General features: G+C 35.1%; 1 protein-coding gene across 1 annotated transcript in view; it reads right to left on the reverse strand.

Moving 5' to 3' along the window:
- Nucleotides 1-21,689, reverse strand: part of CCDC7 (coiled-coil domain containing 7) — a 337,092-nt gene that overhangs the window by 98,186 nt on the left and 217,217 nt on the right. The window contains exons 22-25 of the mRNA XM_087857885.1: nucleotides 12,199-12,309; nucleotides 10,983-11,093; nucleotides 10,395-10,526; nucleotides 7,661-7,795 (exon numbers count right to left, since the gene is read on the reverse strand). Coding sequence (XP_087714011.1) covers nucleotides 7,661-7,795; nucleotides 10,395-10,526; nucleotides 10,983-11,093; nucleotides 12,199-12,309 — 489 coding nt within the window. The remainder of the gene's footprint in view (nucleotides 1-7,660; nucleotides 7,796-10,394; nucleotides 10,527-10,982; nucleotides 11,094-12,198; nucleotides 12,310-21,689) is intronic.

Genomic DNA, 21,689 nt, shown 5'->3' on the forward strand with positions numbered 1-21,689 from the left:
CACAGAAATGAAATAGTTAAAAGAGAATCAATCAAAGACAAAGAACACAATAAACCAGATTGGAAACAGGCTCGATGCAATGAACAATGGCTGGAGAAGCAGAGGAATGAATTATAGACAATAGAAGACAAAATAATTGAAAATAATGAAACTGAACAAAAGAGAAAAAGAATTCTGGAACACAAGAATAGTCTTAGGAAACTCACTACCTCAGAAAATGTAAAAACAGTCATATTATAGGAATCAAGAAGAAGAGAGAACAAAGAGGGCAGAAAATTTATTTGAGGAAATCATAGCTGAAAACTACCCTAATCTGGGAAGGAAATAGACATCCAGATCCAGGAGGCACAGAGAACTCCCAACAAAATCAACAAAAACAGGTCAATATCAAGACATGTTGTATTTAAATTTGCAAAACATAGTGATAAAGAAAAAAATCTTAAAAGCAGTGAGACAAAAATGTCTCTTACTTGCAAGGGAAGGCCCATAAGGCTAGTTGCAGATCTCCCAGCAGAAACCTGGCAAGTGAGAAGGGAGTGAAATGATATACTCAACATGCTAAATGGGAAAAATCTGCAGCCAAGAATACTCTATCCAGCTAAGCTATCATTCAGAATAGGAGGAGTGGTAAAGAGTTTCCCAGAAAAACAAAATCTAAAGGAGTTCATTACCACTAAACCATCCCTGCAAAATATATTAAAGGGGAATCTGAATGGAAAGAAAAGACCAAGAGTGACAAAGACAAGAAAGGATCAGAGAAAATCTACAGAAAAATGACAAAACAAGCAATAAACGGCAACAAATGCATATCTATCAATTATTACAATGAATATAAATAGACTAAATGCTCCAATCAAAAGACATAGGATATCAGAATGGTTAAAAAAAGAAGATCCATCTATATGCTGCCTACAAGAGACTCATTTTAGAACTAAAGACACCCGCAGATTGAAAGGGAGGGGATTGAGACATATTTATCATGCAAATGGATGTCAAAAGAAAGTTGGAGTAGCAATACTTGTATCAGACAAACTAGACTTTAAAACAAAGTGTGTAACAAGAGATAAAGAAGGACATGACACCATAGTAAAAGGGACAATCCAAAATGCAGATCTAACAATTGTAAATATATATGCACCTAACATGGAAGTACCAAAATATATAGAACGATTAATAACAAACATAAAGGAACTCATTGATAATAATACAATAGTAGTAAGGGATTTTAACACCCCACTTACATCAATGGACAGATCACCTAAGAAGAAAATAAACAAGGAAACAATGGCTTTGCATGAAACATTGGACCAGATGGACTTAACAGATATAGTCAGAACATTCCATTCTAAAACAGTAGAATGTTCATTCTTTTCAAGTACACATGGGACATTCTCCAGAATAGAACACACATTAGGTCACAAATCAAGCCTCAACAAATAAAAAAGATTGAAATCTTAACATGTACCTTCTCTGACCTCAACGCCGTGAAACTAGAAATCAACCAAAGAAAAAATTTGGAAAGAGCACTAATACATGGAGGTTAAACAACATGCTACTAATTAATGAATGGGTCAGCCAAGAAATCAAAGAATAAATTTAAAAAATACACGGAGAAAACTGAAAATCAAAACACAACAGTCCAAAATCCTTGGGATGTAGCAAAAGTGGTCCTGAGAGGGAGGTATATAGCAATACAGGCCTACCTCAAGAACCAAGAAAAATTTCAAATATGCAACCTAACCTTACACCCAAAGAAGCTGGAAAAAGAACAAATGAAGCCTAAAGTCAGCAGATGGAAATAATAAAGATTAGAGCAGAAATAAATGATATAGGAACAACAACAACAACAACAACAACAAAACACAATAGAACAGATCAATGAAACCAGGAGCTGGTTCTTTGACAAAATTAATGAAATTGATAAACCTCTAGCCAGTCTTATCAAAAAGAAAAGAGAAAGGACCCACATAAATAAAATCACAAATTGGAGAGGAGAAATAACAACCAACACCACAGAAATACAAACAATTGCAAGAGACTATTACAAAAACCGTAAGCCAACAAATTGGATGACCTAGAAGAAATGGATAGATTCCTAGAAACATATAAACTACCAAAACTGAAAGGAAGAAAGAGAAAATGTGAACATGCCTATAACCACCAAAGAAATTGAATCATTAATCAGAAAACTCCCAACAAACAAAAGTCCAGGGGCAGATGACTTCGTAGGCGAATTCTACCAAAGTTTTAAAGAAGAGTTAGTACGTATTTTTCTCAAACTATTCCAAAAAATAGAAAATGAAGGAAAACTTCCAAACCCAGTCTATGAGGCCAGCATTACCTTGATACCAAAACCAGATACAGACTCCACTAAAAAAGAGAACTACAGACCAATGTCCCTGATGAGCATGGATGCAAAAATGGGTGGGAAAATGGGGTAATTGGGTGATGGGCATTAATGAGGGCACTTATGTAGTGAGCACTGGGTTAGTTATATGCAACTGTTGAACCACCAAATTCTACCCCTGAAACTAATAATACAGTATATGTTACCTAAATTGATTTTAAGTAAAAAATGTTTTAAAAAGAGGGGCTTCAAAATAAAAAAAAAACTCAATAAAATACTAGCAAACCAAATCCAACAGTATATTAAAAGAAGCATTCACTGCGATCACGTGGGATTTATTCTTGGGTTGCAAGGGTGGTTCAATGTTCACAAATCTATCAATGTGACACATCACATAAACAAAAGAAATTATAAGAACCATATGATCCTCTCAATAGTCGCAGGAAAAGCATTTGACAAAATACAACATCCATTCATGGTAAAAAAACAAAACAAAACAAAAACCCTCAACAGGGTAGGGTAAAGAGGGAACATACTTCAACATAAGAAAGACCATATATGTAAAATCCACAGCTAATGTCATCCTGAATGGGGAAAAAACTTTGTTCTATGGTCAGGAACAAGACAGGGATGTCCACCATTGTTATTTAACATAATACTGGAAGTCCTAGCCACGGTGATCAGCCAACAAAAAGAAATAAAAGGTGTCCAAATCAGCAAGGAACAAGTCAAGCCTTCTTTATTTGCAGATGACATGATATTCTATGTAGAAAATCTGAAAGACTCCACTAAAAAACTGCTAGACCTGATACATGAATTCAGTAAAGTCACAAGATACAAAATCAACATAGAGAAATCCATTGCATTTCTATACATCAATAATGAAGAAGCAGAAAGAGAAGTTAAGGAATCAATCCCATTTACAATTGCACCAAAACCAGTAAGTTACCTAGGAATAAACATAACCAAAGAGGTAACAAGACCTGTATCTGAAAACTGTAAAACACTGGTGAAAGAAATTGAAGGACAAAAATAAATGGAAAAGCATTCCATGCTCATTGATTGGAAGAACAAATCTTGTTAAAAATATTACCTAAAATATAAAAATATACCAAAAATATTACCTAAAAATATTACCTAAATCTATGCATTTATTGCAATCCCTATCAAAATACCACCAGCATTTTTCACAGAGCTAGAACAAATAATCCTAAAATTTGTACAGAACCACAAAAACCCCAAATAGCTAAAGCAATCTTGAAAAAGACAAGGAAAGCTGAAGGCATCACAATTCCAGACCTCAAGCTGTATTACAAAGCTGTAATCATCAAGACATTATGGACTGGCACAAAAATAGAAACATAGATCAATGGAACAGAATAGAAACCCAGAAATGACCCACAACCATATGGTCTACTAATCTTCAATAAAGCAGGAAACAATATCCAGGAAAAAGACAGTTTCTTTAACAAATGGTGTTAGGAAAACTGGACAGCAACATACAAAAGAATGAAACTGGACCACTTTCTTACACCATTCACAAAAACAATTTCAAAATGGATGAAAGACTTAATCAACAAAAGTAAAAGGCTACCTACGGAATGGGAGAAGTTATTTGCAAATGACATGTGAGAAAATGTTAGTTTCCAAAAAATATAAAGAACTTATAAAACTCAAGTCCCCAAAAATAAATAACCCAGGTAAAAAAATGTGTGAAGACATGAATAGATATATTTCCAAAGGCATCCAGATGGCCAAAAGACATATGAAAGATGCTCAACATCACTCATCATCAGGGAAATACAAATCAAAACTACAATGAGATATCACCTCATACCTGTCAGAATGGCTAAAATGAACAACACAGGAAGCAACGGGTGTTGGTTAGGATACAGAGAATGGGGAACTCTTTTACACTGTTGGTGGGAATGCAAACTGGTGATTACTTATTTAGTTAGTTAACATAAAGTGTAAGATTGGTTTCAGAAGTAGAATTTAGTGATTCATCACTTATATGTAACACCCAGTGCTCATCATAATAAGTGTCCTCCTGAATATCTATCACCCATCTAAGGGCACTTGTTATGATGAGCACTGGGTGTTTCATGTAAGTGATGAACCACTGACTTTTTAGGTACAACCAAAAGCACATTCCTTGAAAAAGATTGATGTTAGATTTCATTTAAAAACAACAACAACAATAGCAACAAAACTTCTGATCTGTGAAAGATACTATTAAGAGAATAAAAAACAAGAAACAGACTAGAAGAAAATATTTGCAGAAGACATATTTGATAAAGAACTGTTATTCAAAATATAAGGAACACTTAAAACTTGACAATTAGAAAACAAATAATCCAACTATAATATGGGCAAATTATCAGAACAGATACCTTAACAAAGAAGTCATAAAGATGGCACATAAGCATTGAAAAGATGTTCTACATATATGTCATCAGGGAATTGTAGATTAAAACAATGAGTTAAAAATAGAGCTACCCTATGACCCAGCAATTGCACTACTGGGTATTTACCCCAAAGATACAGATGTAGTGAAAAGAAGGGGCACATGCACCCCAATGTTCACAGCTACAACGTCCACAACAGCTAAACTGTGGAAGGAGCTGAGATGCCCTTCAGCAGACTAACAGATAAAGATGTGGTCCATATATACAATGGACTATTACTCAGTCATCAGAAAGGATGAATACCCACCATTTGCATTGACATGGATGGAACTGGAGGCAATTATGCTAAGTGAAATAAGTTAAGCAAAGAAAAACAACTATCATATGGTTTCACTTATATGTGGAACATAAGGAATAGCATGGAGGACATTAGAAAAACGAAGGAAAAAATGAAGGGGGAAATCAGAGGGGGAGACAAACCATGAGAGACTATTGACTCTGGGAAACAAACTGAGGGTTTCAGAGGGAAGGGGGTTGGGGGATGGGTTAGCCCAGTGATGGGTATTAAGGAGGGCATGTATTGCAAGGAGCGCTGGGTGTTGTGTGCAAATGATGAATCATGGAGCACCACATTGGGAACTAATGAAGTACTGTATGGTGACTAACATAACATAATAAAAAAATGAAAAAAAATTTTAAAATGAGATACCATTACACACCTATAAGAATGGCTAAAATCCAAAACACTGAAAACAACAAATGACACCAGGGATGTAAATCAATGGAAACTCTGATTCACTGCTGGTGGGAATGCAAAACACTATAGCCAGTTTGAAGATGGTTTGGCAGTTTCTTACAAAGTTAAGTATAGTCTTACCATATGCTCCAGCAATCATGCTTCTAGATATTTGTCCAAATTAATTGAAAATTTATGCTCCCACAAAAGTTATGCATTTCCCAACAGGTGCTAAGTTGTTTGGACACAAGCAATTAATAAAGAAATTGTTTTGCTTTTCTTGTGGTTTAGGATCATTATGAGAAAATTACTGAGACCCTACAGGCACCATTAACTTCTTTCTGAACGCTTAATAAAAAACTATAAATACTTATCACAAGAAAGCAAACATAGCTATATTATTAACAGACAATATAAACATTAAGACACAAAAGCAGTCCTAGAGAGAAAGAGTATACTTTTACAGAGACAAAGGCTCTGTATCAGATATAAATAACAAGTACAAATTTGTATACATTTTTTTATTTTTTATTTTTATGATAATATTTTTTATTATATTCTGTTAGTCACCATAATAACACAGTTTCCAAATATATAAACCAATCTGGCAAAACTAGGAAAAACAGAGAAATCTGTAACCATGGTGGAAGAATTTAATAAACATCTCTTAATAACAGAATAGAAAGAACTTCAATTAAAGAAGAATTGAACAACACATTCAATCTAATAGATGTATGCAAAAGACATGATTGATTGAACGCTCATAAACCTAAGGACAAAGTTTTGCTACTTGCTTTAATTAAAAATAAATCAATGACATTGAAAATTGTCATACTTACTACTTAGTTTCATTTTGATAGGTCTAAGTTTCCTAGTTTGAGATTAGCTTTTTGACAATACAACTTTAGCCTTGGGTAAAAGATTTTCATCTAACACATCTTCTGCTTTCTGAGCTATAAGGAGAAGGCTTTTAACCCATTAAATAGGCAATTGTATTTATTGAAAAACTTTTGTAATTCAAATACATTTTATAATTTCTTTCTTATGCAGGTTGCATTTTGGGGGGGACACAAATTCAAATCTATTATAATTTCATTGTGAATTGTAGTCACTAGCATTAAAAGTATTTTTGTTATAAAAAAAACAAATACATTTCAATTTTCTGGGAATACTTCCTCTCACGTTTTGAAACTACATAATCAAATACCACATTGTTGAAATAGTGATATATACATATTGTTGACATAGTTATTTATAGAATGAGTGTGAATTATAGAAATTATATTTTTCAAGAGAATAGTTTGATAAGGTATTTACAATTTAGGATTGAATTCAATATTTTTATAAAAGATGTGGGTGAGGGAAAAAAGAAGTGATAAAGAATACATTTGAAATAAATTTAAAAGAATATTAAAAACAGATCAGGTAAGAAAGACAAAATACAAATGATGGTATATTTACCTCAAAAAAAATCAGTACTTCCATTAAATGTAAATGTATTAAATGTTCCATTTAAAATACAAAGATTATTACACTGGATTAAAAAATAATAAATCACAATGTCTTTTATTTTAAATTGTTTTTTTAATTTAAATTATTTTAAATTTAAAACAACTAATTCATAGCAATATGTAAAGACTGAAAGCAAAATGATGAAAAAATTATTTTATGCACATAATTAACATAAAGAAAGAAACTATGTTAATATCAGATAAAATAGACTAAAAGCACACAAAGAAGTTTCTAAAAAATGTTCATCACAAAGATAGAAATTTCAGTTCACTAAGAACATATGACATTTTCAAATCTATGTATTTATTATATATATTTTAAAAAGCTTTAGAAACATAAAACGAAAATTGGCAGAAAAGGAGTAATAGAGAAATAAACAATCACAGTAGTTGAATTTAATGTACTTTCCTCACAGATGATAAACATAGAACTTCAATAAAATTAAGAAGGCAACAACATAATTAATCAACTCGACTAAATGGAGAACATACACACACGGTATGTATGTTATGTACATATACATAGGTATATATATACATATATGTATATCTGATACAGTATATAGCATTCATTTATATGATTGAATATATAGTCATGAACTAAAGAGAGAAATTTAATTAAATATCCTTACACAATATTTTTAATAAGTATACTTACTACTAAATCCTGCTTTGCTGGCAGCTCCAAGTGTCTTAATTTGAGATGAGCCTTTTGAGATTAAAACTTTATTATCTTCAGGTGAAAGATTTTCACCTGCTTTCTTATCCATTTTCTCAGCTACAAAATTAGAGGCTTTTAATTCAATAAAAAGTAAAAGTAAAGTCTATTATTAATAAAGAATCACTTAAAGCTTCCTTCTAGTTTTATAAAATTTAAGCAAATAAACACAATTTAAACAAATCAAACACACTCTCCCCACCCTGCAAAAAAAAAAAAAAAAGTCTGGTGCATTTTCAAAACAGACTATAAAATCAAATGTAAAAATCATCACAATGTTTTCCTTAAAGTGTGAGAAGTCACTCTTGTTACTTTGTATATACACTTACAAAGTTGTAATTAGACTTTATTATATTAAGGGCATTCACAATTTTTATTTATTGATTGATTGATTTTATTTATTTATTTGACAGAGAGAGAGACAGCCAGTGAGAGAGGGAACACAAGCAGGGGGAGTGGGAGAGGAAGAAGCAGACTCCCAGCGTGGGAGCCTGATGTGGGGTTCGATCCCAGAATGCCGGGATCACGCCCTGAGCCGAAGGCAGACATTTAATGACTGAGCCGCCCAGGCGCCCCCACAATTTTTAAATACTTAAAATTTTTACAACATATATGACTGATTAAAAAGTCAGACTGATTGGGGGAGTCTGGGTAGCTCAGTTTGTTAAGCATCTGATTCTTGATTTTGGCTCAGGTCATGATCTCATGGTCATGGGATCTAGCTCTGTGTCAGCCCTGATGCTCAGTGGGAGTCTGCTTGAGATTCTCTCTCTCCTCTCCGTCTCTCTCTCTGTCCCTTCCCCCTCAACCCATGCTTGCATGCTCTCTCTTTCTCTCAAATATATAAATAAGTATTTTAAAAAAATAAAGTTAGACTGATTAGAAAGTAATAATTCCAAAATAAGGAAATGAAATAGAAAGAAACCTAGATCAGATAGGAAAAATATAAAGCACTCCAAAAAGGAAATATTTAAATTCAAATGTATCAATAAGTACAATAATTATAAATGGATTATATGTTATAGGGATAGACAGAGACAGTCACACTAGATTTATAGTTACAGGTTATTTATAAGTGACACTACTAAATAATAAGAATACAAAAAATTGGAATCTAAGTAGGTGAAGAAAGATTAACCATGTAAATACTAACCAAAATAAGTATGCAATAGTTATGTCAATGTCAGGCAAAATAGGATTTTAGTCAAAAGACCCCACTGGAGACTGACTGACTAAAATGGCACCTTTCATAAAAAGAAATTATTGAGTCCATAAGAAATTATCTAACATTTGTATTTTTATGCACCTAACAACCTAATCAGTATAAGGAAAATTTGGGCAGTATAATGAAATGGATAGTACTACAGGAAGAAATAGTTAAGTCCATAATCATTGGGAGATTATTCAAGACACATCTCTCTGTAATTGATAGGACAAGCAAAATTCAAGGAAATCAAGATATAAGAAATTTAAATAACACAATAAAAATTTGACTTAATAGATATATGTAAGCTTCTAGTTGAATATATATCCATGGAAAAAATTCTGCCTAATCAATTAAAATTTTAAACAATTTAATAATATTCACAATTATCATATTCACTAGTGAGCCTTTTCTTTCTAACAGTCCCAAGTGTCAGGAAAAAGATTTTCATCTGATACCTTATATATTTTCTGGGCTTCAGGAAGAAAGGCTCATAAAAGCACTAAATAGAGAACCAGATCTATTGTGGAACTTCTAGATTTATAATATACATTAATTATCCAACAATACATCATGTCATTTTTTAATTATATAAGCAAATCCTGTCTAAGTTGAAATATAAACATCATGTGAACACATTTTTCACTTCTATGTATATACGCAGTCTTGTTACTTCTTAGATATACAGAAGAATTAAAAATATTTAATTTAGAGATATTAATAAAATATTATTATATTTACATATTTACTATTATTCTTTAGTTTTCTTAGAGTATTTACACTTTAGAATAAAGTCTAATTTTTTGGATCAGATATGGCTAAGGAAAAATATATACAAGGATAAAAAATTCAGAGGGTGAAAAAGTGAAAGAAAAATAGGAAGAACCAAGAAAATTGTGCAATTACTCCTAAAAATATAAGTAACTGGATTATATATGATCGAGCTCTAATAAAAAGACAAGGATCAAGCTGAATTTTAAAATATATACAATTATAATTTTCTTACAAGAGATACAGCAAAATCATATACAAGAAACAGGATGGAAAAAAATGTATGATACAAATATCAACCAGAAGTTTGTGGAGCTACATTAATAGTAGAGAAAGTAGTTTTAAAGGAATATTAACAAAAACTGTAAAATGATAAAGAGGGTCTTTTCATTAAGATAAAATGTTCTGTCCTCCAAGAACATTACCAATCTTAAATTCATATACCATAAATAATAGAGTACCATAAATATAAATCATAACCTGGAACAACTACAGGAAAAACAGAGAAATCCCAGTGTGAGATTTAACACATCTAATTCAGTAATTATAAAACAAACAGATAAATCATCAATAAAGGTCTGAAGTGTGATGGGAATAATTACCAAAGAGCATATGGTTGAAGATATATTCTAAACCCAAATCAGTGTTCTCCTGAATTTAATTAAACATAATTCATTAGATTTATATTTAATTACTTACTATCAAGATTCATGTTTCTGGTAGCTTCAAGTTTCTTAGTTTGAAACTGGTTTCTTGAAAATAAAACTTTCTCCTCAGGAAATAGATTTTCCTGTGATATCATATCATTTTTTTGCTTTTCAAGAGGAAATGCTAAGTATAAATGAATAAATAAATACATAATAAATAAACAAATGTAATGGAACTTCTAGAAATTCCAAAGAATTATCAAATTTTCTTCCCATGGAAGTGAAGTGAAAAAAATCATGTGAACAATTTTCATTAGTCTTTGTAGAGAAGCTATCTTGGTACTTAATAATTACTGACCATGTAAATACCAGCCAAAAGGTATTAATTTTGCTTTTGTCTCTATCTTAGGATATTTACACTTTAAATCTGAGTGCAAAGTTTCTATAAAATATGTGTTCAAATACATATTCACGAACCAAAAGAAATCTTCTGATGAGGTTAATTTAAGTAATGAATCATGGAACTTTATGTCAAAAACTAGGGATGTACTGTATGGTAACTTACATAATATAATAAAAAATATTATTAAATAATAAAAAATAATAATAATTTAAATTTTCCTATAATTATTATACTTACTTTTGTGTCTCCCCTCTTTGGAAGTTATTTGTTTCTTTACTTGCACTTGGAATTTTGATGCTGACTCTGGATTTTCAAACATAAGATTTTCATCTGGTGCACCAAAATAAGCTACATAAAGAGATAGATTTAGTCTTCTAAATGGAAAAACAGATCTATTGTGAAATCTCTAGATTTCTAATTTAAAACAAGTGTATAGTAACATTTGTTCATTTACATAAAATCATAAGTAAATTATTATAATACTAGAATTGTTATGAAAATGAAAACTTTGAAATTTTCTCATTATTTCATAAATATACCTAAGCAACAAAAATATTTTATATTGGTCTTCAGGTTTCATGGGTGATTTATTCTTCAGGCTGATACAATAATAGAGCAAGCAACAAAAACTCATATGCACAAGTTTATTCATTACAGCCTTATTTGTAATTGCAAAATACTTAAAGCCACTTATATGTTAAAGCATAGGAGATTGGGCAAATAAATTGATATAACTACAGAATTGGTATAATGTGAGTACTACTATACTGGTAGATAATGGTATCTACATATTTGTATATAAGTGTGTATGTGTAAGACACAGTAGGACATTCCTCACCCATCTGCACTGGTATATCTGATGCTTGCCTGATGTCATTTCATGGGAAAATGAAATACTGGTTGAAATACTGGTGGGGCTGGTACCCTTTTATATTTACTTTTGCTTATAATGTCACAGCAAGTAAATAAAGGCTTGTTACTTCCAACTTAGTTTATTGTCTGAATTAACCAACTCCATAACTAGCAGTTCTCTCAGTGACAAATGGTGACAAATAGTGTGGCCCAACTAAACCCCTCACTTTTCTCAACTGGAGCATATGTCAGAATGACACTGCTGCAGGTCAGAAGTGACCATTGGTCATAATCTCCTGGAACCTATAATCTCCCAGAGTCAGCTGAAAGATACTTTGAGATACTGTCGAGCACTTATTGGGCCTTGGTGGATACTGAGTGTGTGTTCTATGGCTGTGAAATAATCTTATGACTAGAAACTTCAACCTAAAGGTATTAAAGGTTTTGCTTTTGTTTTCTAGTTATCTCTGCATTCTCACACTTTAGGGTCAGAGTGTAAAATTTCCATAATATATATGCTCAAATATGTATTCATGAACCAAAGAAAAAAATTTTGATAGGTTTAAAATACCTTAAAGTTATCCATAAGTATTATACTTACTATGGCGTCTCTCACTTCCAGAAGTTATTTGTTTCTCTACTTGCATTTGGGGTTTTGACACTGAATCTTGACTCACAAGCATTAGATTTTCAGCTGGTACTCCAAAATGAGCTAAATAAAGAGATGCATTTAGTTCACTAAATGGAAAAACAGATCTATTACGAAAATTCCAGTTTTGAATTTATGGCAAGTGTACAGTAGCATTTTCTCTCACTTTTATATCTATAAATAAATTGTCCTAATGTGAGGTCTGACATGAAAATGGTAAGAAAAGTTTTTTCATTGTTTTTTTTTTTTTTTATTATTTGAGAGAGAGAGAGCGTGTGCCTATGAGGGGGGAGGGGCAGGGAGAGAGGGAGAGAGAGAATTCCAAGCAGGCTCCATGTCCAGCACTGAGGCTGACAAGGGACTTGATCTCACAATCCTGAAATCATGACCTGAGCCAAAATCAAGAGTTGGACACTTAACCTACTGAGGCATCCAGGTACCCCAATAAGAAAAGTTTTAATGGGTACTACTGAAACTCATTATTTCATAAATACTCTGTGACATCAAATATATTTCATAATAGTCTGTACTTTTGGGTTACTTATACATTAGCTTAATTTATAACAATAGACCAAACGATAAAAGTTCCTATGTACAAGGTTATTCATTACAGTATTATCTGCAATTGCAAAATATTTAAAACCATCTAAATGTTCAAGAATAGGATATTGGTTGAATAAACTAAGGTATATACCATAAACTATGGTATAGTATAATCTATGGCATATAATATAATATAAACTGCTTTATGTATTTGTGTAAAATAATAAATAGTTCTATAACCTGACAAGAAGAGATTTCTAGGAGCTAATGTTTAAGTGAAAAAACTCTTTAAAAAATAGTGAATCTAGTATGCTACCTTTTGGGTCAGAAAGAAGAAACCAGAAAAAAAATAGAGAAATAGATACTAACTTTACAAAATGAAGCACAGGAAAAATAAACATGACAATAATACAGTGAGCTACCTATAAGAAGACAGGGGTGGAAGAGAGGACTTGAGAATGCAAGGGGAAGGACATATATCTTTTGCATAATACTTACTTATGGAAGCAAGCTCATGCTCTACACATTACAAAAATAAAATTAAATCAACAAGGATAAGATGAAGCAACTAAAACTGAAAGCAAACTTAATGAAATGAACCTAGTGAAGGGATAAAAATAACACTAATCCAAGTAAGTCATCACTACAGCCTTTGAAACATACCCTCAGTCTTGGGCAAGAATATAAGAAGTAGGAAGATCGGTAGGAGAAGACAGGGAAGAAGGAAGGGGGGAGGGTAAAAAGAAGGGGCAATGAACCATGAAAGACTATGGACTCTGGGAAACAAACTGAGGGCTTTAGACGGGAGGGGGGTGGGGGATCGGGATAGGCCAGTGATGGGTATTAAGGAGGGCATGTATTGCATGGTGCACTGGGTGTTACACACAAGTAATGAATCATGGAACTTTACATCAAAAACTTGGGATGCACTGTATGGTGACTAACATAACATAATAAAAAATTATTATAAAAAAAGAATATATGGGGCAGACAGCAAGAAAAACACTATTTTGAATAGGTTTTTTTTTTTTAGTGGTATGTGCTGAACAGTTCTTTAACAAGGTTGAAGTATTGTAGGATTGAACAAATACGTAAATCTGTTGATGTTTTAAGATTCAAGGTTAATACTGGAAGAAAACATATACATATGAAATGGAGGAAGGCAAGAATAAACCCTGAGGAACTAGAATTGAAGGTTTCCAAAAGTCCTCATGACTTCTAAAACATGCATATGTGAAATATATGAATATATATGTCCACATGCAAGTGAATATATTAATACGCATATGTGTGTATCTGCGTGTGTATATATAAAACATGCGTATGTGAAATATATGAATATATATGTCCACATGCAAGTGAATATATGAATATGCATATGTGTGTGTATCTGCGTGTGTGTATATATATATTTATGTGTATATATACATATGTGTGTGTATATACACACATATGTGTATAAAACTAAGGAGTGCAGATCAAAGTTAAAATCCTATGTGTAATCTTTCAGGCTCAACCCATAGAATATTACAAAGTTTTACATGGCATTTATCATGTGAGAAATCTTCCTATCCCATGCTAGACCTAAAGCACAGCCAGTGCACTGGTCTCTGGAAGGAAATACTAATCACGGATACCAGTTTTTATCTGTAGTGTCATTTGCAAATATCTTATTCCATTCTGTGGGCTGCCTCTTAGTTTTCTTGACTGTTCCCTTGGCTGTGCAGAAGCTTTTTATCTTTTTTTTAAATAATTTTTTATTATGTTATGCTAGTCACCATACAGTATATCCTTAGTTTTTGATGTAGTGTTCCATGATTCATTAATTGTGTATAACACCCAGTGCACCATGCAATATGTGCCCTCCTTAATACCCGTCAATGGCCTATTCCAGTACCCAACCCCCTACCCTCTAAAGCCTTCAGTTTGTTTCCCAGAGTCCATAGTCTCTCAGGGTTCATTCCCCCTTCTGTTTACCCCCCTTCATTCTTCCCTTCCTTCTCCTACCGATCTTCCTATTTCTTATGTTCCATAAATGAGTGAAACCATGTGATAATTGTCTTTATCTGCTTGACTTATTTCACTTAGCATAATCTCCTCCAGTCCCATGTTGCTGCAAATGTTCGGTAATCATTCTTTCTGATGGCTAATATTCCATTGTATATATGGACCACATCTTCTTAATCCAGTCATCAGTTGAAGGGCACCTTGGCTCCTTCCGCAATTTAGCTATTGTGGACAATGCTGCTATGAACATTGGGGTGCATATGGCCCTTCTCTTCACTATGTCTGTATCTTTTGAATAAATACCCAGTAGTGCAATTTCTGTGTCATAGGGTTGCTTTATTTTTAACTTTTTGAGGGACCTCCACACTGCTTTCCAGAGTGGCTGTACCAACTTGCATTCCCACCAACAATGTAAGAGGGATCCCCTTTCTCCACATCCTCTCCAACATTTGTTGTTTCTTGCCTTGTCAATTTTTGCCATTCTAACTGCCATAAGGTAGTATCTCAATGTGGTTTTGCTTTAAATTTCCCTGATGGCTAATGATTTTGAACATTTTTTCATGTGTCTGTTAGCCATTTGTATGTCTTCATTGGAAAGGCGTCTGTTCATATCTTCTCCCCAATTTTTGATTTGATTATTGTATTGAGTTAGAAAGTTGTTTGTAGATCTTGGATACCAGTCTTTTATCTGTAGAGTCATTTGTAAATATCTTCTCCCATTCCGTGGGCTGCCTCTTAAGTTTTTTTGACTGTTTCCTTGTCTGTGCAGAAGCTTTTTATCTTGATGAAGTCCCACAAGTTCATTTTTTCTTTTGTTTCTCTTGCTTTGGAGATGTGTCATGAAAGAAGTTGCTATGACCGATGTCAAAGAGGTTGCTGCCTATGTTCTCCTCAAGGATTTTGATAGATTCCTGTCTCACATCGAGGTCTTTCATCCATTTGGAGTTTATCTTTGTGTATGGTGTGAGAGAGTGGTCAAGTTTCATTCTTTTGCATGTAGCTGTCCAATTTTCCCAGCACCATTTATTGAAGAGACTGTCTTTTTTCCACTGGATGTTTTTTCCTGCTTTGTCAAAGATTAGTTGCCCATAGAGCTGAGGGTCCATTTCTGGGTTCTCTATTCTGTTCCATTGGTCTATGTGTCTGTTTTTGTGCCAGTATCATGCTGTCTTTGCGATCACAGCTTTGTAGTACAGCTTGAAATCAGGCAAAGTGATGCCCCCAGCTTTGTTTTTCCTTTTCAACATTTCCATGGCAAGTTGGGGTCTTTTCTTGTTCCACACAAATTTAAGGGCTGTTTGTTTCAGTTCTTTGAAAAATGTCATTGGTATCTTGATTGGGATGGCATTGAAAGTGTAGATTGCTTTGGTTAGCCTAGACATTTTAACTATGTTTATTCTTCTGATCCATGAGCATGAAATATTTTTCCATCTTTTTGTGTCTTCTTCAATGTTTTTCATCAGTGTTCTGTAGTTTCTAGAATATAGATACTTTACCTCTCTGGTTAATTCTGAGATATTGTATGATTTTTAGTGCTGTTGTAATGGAATCAATTCCCTAATTTCTCTTTCTTCATTCTCATTGTTCGTTTATAGAAATGTAACTGATCTCTGAGCATTGATTTTGTATCCTGCCACTTTACTGAATTGCTCTATAAGTTCTAGTAATTTGGGGGTGAAGTCTTTTGGGTTTTCCATATACAGTTTCATGTCATCTGTGAAGAGAGACAGTTTGACTTCTTCTTTGCCGATTTGGATACCTTTATCCCTTTTTGTTGTCTGATTGCTGTTGCAAGGACTTCGTTGAATAATAATGGCTAGAGTGGGCATCCTTGTCGTGTTCCTGATCTTAGGGAAAGTCTTCCAGCTCCTAGTACTATGTTGAATAATAATGGCTGGAGTGGGCATCCTTCTCATGTTCCTGATCCTAAGGGAAAGGCTTTCAGCTTTTCCCCATTGAGAATGATATTTACTGTAGGCTTTTCATAGACGGTTTTTATGAAATTGGGGAATGTACCTTCTATCCCTACACTCTGAAGGGTTTTAATCAGGGAAAGATGCTGTATTTTGTCAAATACTTTTTCTGCACCAATTGAGAGGATCATATGGTTCTTGACTCTTTTCTTGTTGATATGGTCTATCACACTGATTGATTTGTGAATATTGAACCACACTTGCATCCCAGGATGAGTCCCACTTGGTCATGATGGATAATCCTTTTAAAGTACTGTTGGATCCTATTAGATAGGACCTTGTTGAGAATTTTGGCGTCCATATTCATCAAAGATATCGGACTGTAATTCTCCTTTTTGATGGGGTCTTTGCTTGGTTTGGGGATCAAGGTAATACTGGCCTCATAGAATGAGTTTGGTAGTTTTCCTTCTGTTTCTATTTTTTGAAACAACTTCAGGAGAATAGGAATTATTTCTTCTTTGAATGATTGGTAGAATTTCCCAGGGGAATCTTGTTTTGGGGGAGGTTTTTGATCACTGCTTCAATCTCTTCATAATTTATCGGTCTGTTTAAATAATCAATTTCTTCCTGCTTCAGTCTTGGTAGTTTATAGGTTTCCAGGAAGGCATCCATTTCTTCCAGGTTGTTTAATTTATTGGCATAGAGTTGTTGATAATAGTTTTTAGTGATTGTTTCTATTTCCTTGGTCTTGGTCGTGATCTCTCCCCTTTCATTCATAATTTTATTAATTTGGGTCCTTTATTCTTTTGAATAAGTCTGGCCAGTAGCTTATTGATCTTATTTATTCTTTCAAAGAACCAGCTTCTAGTTTTGTTGATGTGCTCTACTCTGCTCCTGGTTTCTAATTCATTGATCTCTGCTCTAATCTTGATTGACTGCCTTCTCATGCATGGGTTAGGCCTGTTCTTCTGTTCCAGCTCCAGCTTCTTGAGGTGAGAATATAAAAACTGCATTTTAGATTTTTCTGTTCTTTTGAATGAGGCTTGGATGGCTACGTATTTTCCACTTAGGACTGCCTTTGCAGTGTCCCATAGGTTTTGGACCGATGTGTTTTCATTCTCATTGGTCTCCAAAAATTGCTTAATCTCCTTTTTAATTCCCTGGTTTACCCAATCATTCTTGAGCAAGATGGTTCTTAGTTTCCAAGCGTTTGAGTTTCTTCCAAATTTTTCCTTGTGATTGAGTTCCAGTTTCAAAGCATTGTGGTCTGAGAATATGCAGGGAATAATCTCAGTCTCTTGATATTGTTTGAGACCTGTTTTGTGACCCAGAGCATGGTCTATTCTGGAGAAAGTTCCACGTGCATTCGAAAAGAATGAGTATTCAATTGTTCTGGGGTGTAGTGTTCTGTATATATCCATGAGGTCCATCTGGTCCAGTATATCATTCAAAGCTGTTGTTTCTTTGTTGATTTTCTGCTTAGGTTACCTGTCTATGGCTGAGAACAGAGTGTTGAGGTTCCCTACTATTAACGTCTTAGTATCTATATGTCTCTTTATTCTGGTTAAGAGTCGGCCTGTATATCTAGCTGCTCCCCTGTTGGGGGCATAGATATTTATAATTGTCATATCCACTTGTTGGATACAAACTTTAAGAATAATATAGTATCCTTCTGTATCTCTAACTACACAGTCTTAAGCTTAAAATCTAATCTATCTGATATGAGAATTGCTACCCAGCTTTCTTTTGAGGTTCATTGGCATGAAAAATGGTTTTCTATCCCTTCACTTTCAGTCTGGACGTATCTTTAGGTTCAAATGAGTCTCTTGTACACAGCATATGGATGGGTCATGTCTTTTTTTCCAATCTGCAACCCTGTAGCACTTTATGGGAGCATTTAGGCCATTCACATTGAGAGTGCTTATTGAGAGATATTTTAATGATGTCATGTTGCCTGTGAAGTCTTTGTTTCTATAGATTGTAAATTTCTGTTCTGTATCACTCTTGGGGCCTTTTTACGTTTATAGAAACCCCCTTAATATTTCTTGTAGGGCTGGCTTGGTGGCCACATATTCATTCAGTTTCTGCCAGTCTTGAAAGGTCCTTGTCTCTCCATCTTTTCTGAATGACAGCCTTGCTGGATAAAGGATACTTGGCTGCATGTTCTTCTCAGTTAGAGCTCTGAAAATACCTTGCCAACCTTTCCTGGCTTGCCAGGTCTCTGTAGACATGTCTTACACTATTCTGATGTTCCTCCTCTGCATGTGAGGATTCTCTTCCCCCTGGCCGCTTTCAAGATTGTATCCTTGGATCTAATATTTGTGAACTGCACTATGATGTGATGTAGTGTAGGTCTGTTCTCATTGATCTTGGGAGGGGTCCTCTCTGCCTCTCGGACCCGAAGGCTTGTTTCCTTCACCAGATTAGGGAAGTTCTCAGCTCCAATTTGTTCAAATATCTCTGCTAGACCTCTCTCTTTCTCCACCCCCTCGGGGATGCCGGTGATTCTGACATTGGAATGTTTCATTGAGTCAGTAATCTCCCGTAACCTACATTCTTAAGACTGGATTTTTTGAGCCAAGTTTCCATTTTTTCCTTCTCTTCTACCAACCCCTCTTCCAATTCACTAATTTGTTCTTCTGCCTCATTTACGCTAGCCATTAAGAGCATCCAGTTTAGACTGCATTTGATTCATAGCATTTTTAATTTCTGCCAGATTGGCCCTCATTTCCACCCTTAGAGATTCTATATTCTTTTAATATTTTCATTAGTATTTTTTTCAAGCCCACACATCATCTTGAGTATTGTTACTCTGAATTCAATTTGGTTATATCCATATCCATATCCATTAGTTCTGTGGCAGAGGCCACAGGCTCTATCTTTTCTTTTTTTTTTTTTTAAAGATTTTATTTATTTATTTGACAGAGATAGAGACAGCCAGTGAGAGAGGGAACACAAGCAGGGGGAGTGGGAGAGAAAGAAGCAGGCTCATAGCGGAGGAGCCTGATGTGGGGCTCGATCCCACAACACCGGGATCACGCCCTGAGCCGAAGGCAGACGCTTAACCGCTGTGCCACCCAGGACCCCCAGCTCTATCTTTTCTTTGTTGGGAGGGATTTCTCCTCCTTGCCATTCTTTTTTTTTTTTTTTAAAGATTTTATTTATTTATTTAACAGAGATAGCCAGTGAGAGAGGGAACACAAGCAGGGGGAGTGGGAGAGGAAGAAGCAGGCTCATAGTGGAGGAGCCTGATGTGGGGCTCGATCCCAGAACGCCGGGATCACGCCCTGAGCCGAAGGCAGGCGCTTAACCGCTGTGCCACCCAGGCGCCCCACCTCCTTGCCATTCTGATGAGGAGAAGTTGCAGGGATGTACAGAGCCCAGATTATTGACCAGGACCCAAGCAACGTGCACTTGTTTTATAGGGACTTTACGGATGTAGGCTTCTTGAGTTTTCAGGCTGCCTTCTGGGGGAGGGGTCTGCCACGCTGCTACTCAGGCAACCCTGTTTGGGTAGAGTTGCCCTGTCCCCTGCGAGGGGGGATGGGGATGGGCACAATGTGAACCGATTTTTCTGGGCTTTTGTTCTCTGGCGGCTTTCCCTGGCAGTTTTCTGTGACTCTTCTGAGAGTCAGAGCAGCAGTGGCCATATCCTAGCCTCTGTCTCAGAACAGAGAGATCTCAGTCTGCTCTCCACTGAGCTCTCCTGGCCACTTTAAGTCTGTTTCTGTTGGTGCTGCTAAAAACCCTGCAGCATCCCGGGTTGTACGCCCTACAGCCGCTCTCCCAGTCCTGGCTCCCAGGGCTGGCAAGTCTCTGTCCTTTGTGGCTCTAACACCGCCAGCCACCCGTGGTTCCCTTGTGTGCTCCTGAGCTTCCTGTTTCAATGTGGTTCGAGTGTGCACTCTGGAGTGCCAGTTTTCAGTTAGGTAGTGCGCGCTCCCAAGCTCCTGGTATCAGTCTAGTTCCAGTGAGCACCCCGAGCTCCAGTTTTTAGTCTGGTCATGCGCATATTCCTGAGCTCACAGTCTCAGTCTGCTTTCTGATGGGTGCTGGTCTGTGAGTCTGGCCAGCTCCCCAGTGCAGGTGGCTACTGCTTCCCGGTGCCTGAGCGCAGAGGCTCCCTCCCCCTTCCGTTTATCTTCTGATATCTGTGCACGGATTCACGGCTCCCTGCTTTGTACCTTAATATTCAGTGCTGGAGATATTTGTTTGTAGAGATCCAGATGTATCTTCCTACGTTTTGGGCTGATTTCATGGGTGTTCAGTATGGTCTGGTAGTTATCCAGATCAATTCAGGGGACCATCTGAAAAAAGGTCCCCTACTCCTCCTCCATCTTTTTCCGGCCTCTCCTCTTCAGGATGCAGGCCATGGCGCTCCACTGGCCCTTCTGCTACTGAGCAACGGGTGCACCTGGGTCAGGGGCAGTTCTGGCGACAGGCTGGAGGCTGGTACCGCGGCAGGACCGCTCCAGTCCACATTCCCACAGATCCAAATAAGGGGACCACCTCATAAATATCTCTATGCATCAAATATGTTTTATATTAGTGACTAGTTTTCTTGGGTTATTTACATTTTAGGTTAATATAGGTTAATACATATTCATAGAATAATGAAAATGCATCTGTACAAGGTTATTCATTAACCCATTATTTATAATTGCAAAATATTCCAACACATTTAATAGTATAAGAGACTGGTGAGATAAATAAAGGTATATTTATGCCATATCATTATACCATATATTATTATATTAGTGGTTGAATAAATTAAGATAGATATATAGATAGATATAAATATATATGTAGATATATATATACACACATACACACACACACAATACACACACACACACAGACACACACACCATGGTATAGTATAAATTATGGTTTATCTATAGTATAAGAAAGATCTCAATAAACTCACATTAAGACATTTCCAGCAGATAATATTAAGTTAAAAAAAAGTATCTACAGATA

This window comes from Ursus americanus, chromosome 31, assembly GCF_024610735.1.
Source record: "Ursus americanus isolate L20-20 chromosome 31, mUrsAme1.1.p, whole genome shotgun sequence".
Lineage (NCBI taxonomy): Eukaryota > Metazoa > Chordata > Mammalia > Carnivora > Ursidae > Ursus > Ursus americanus.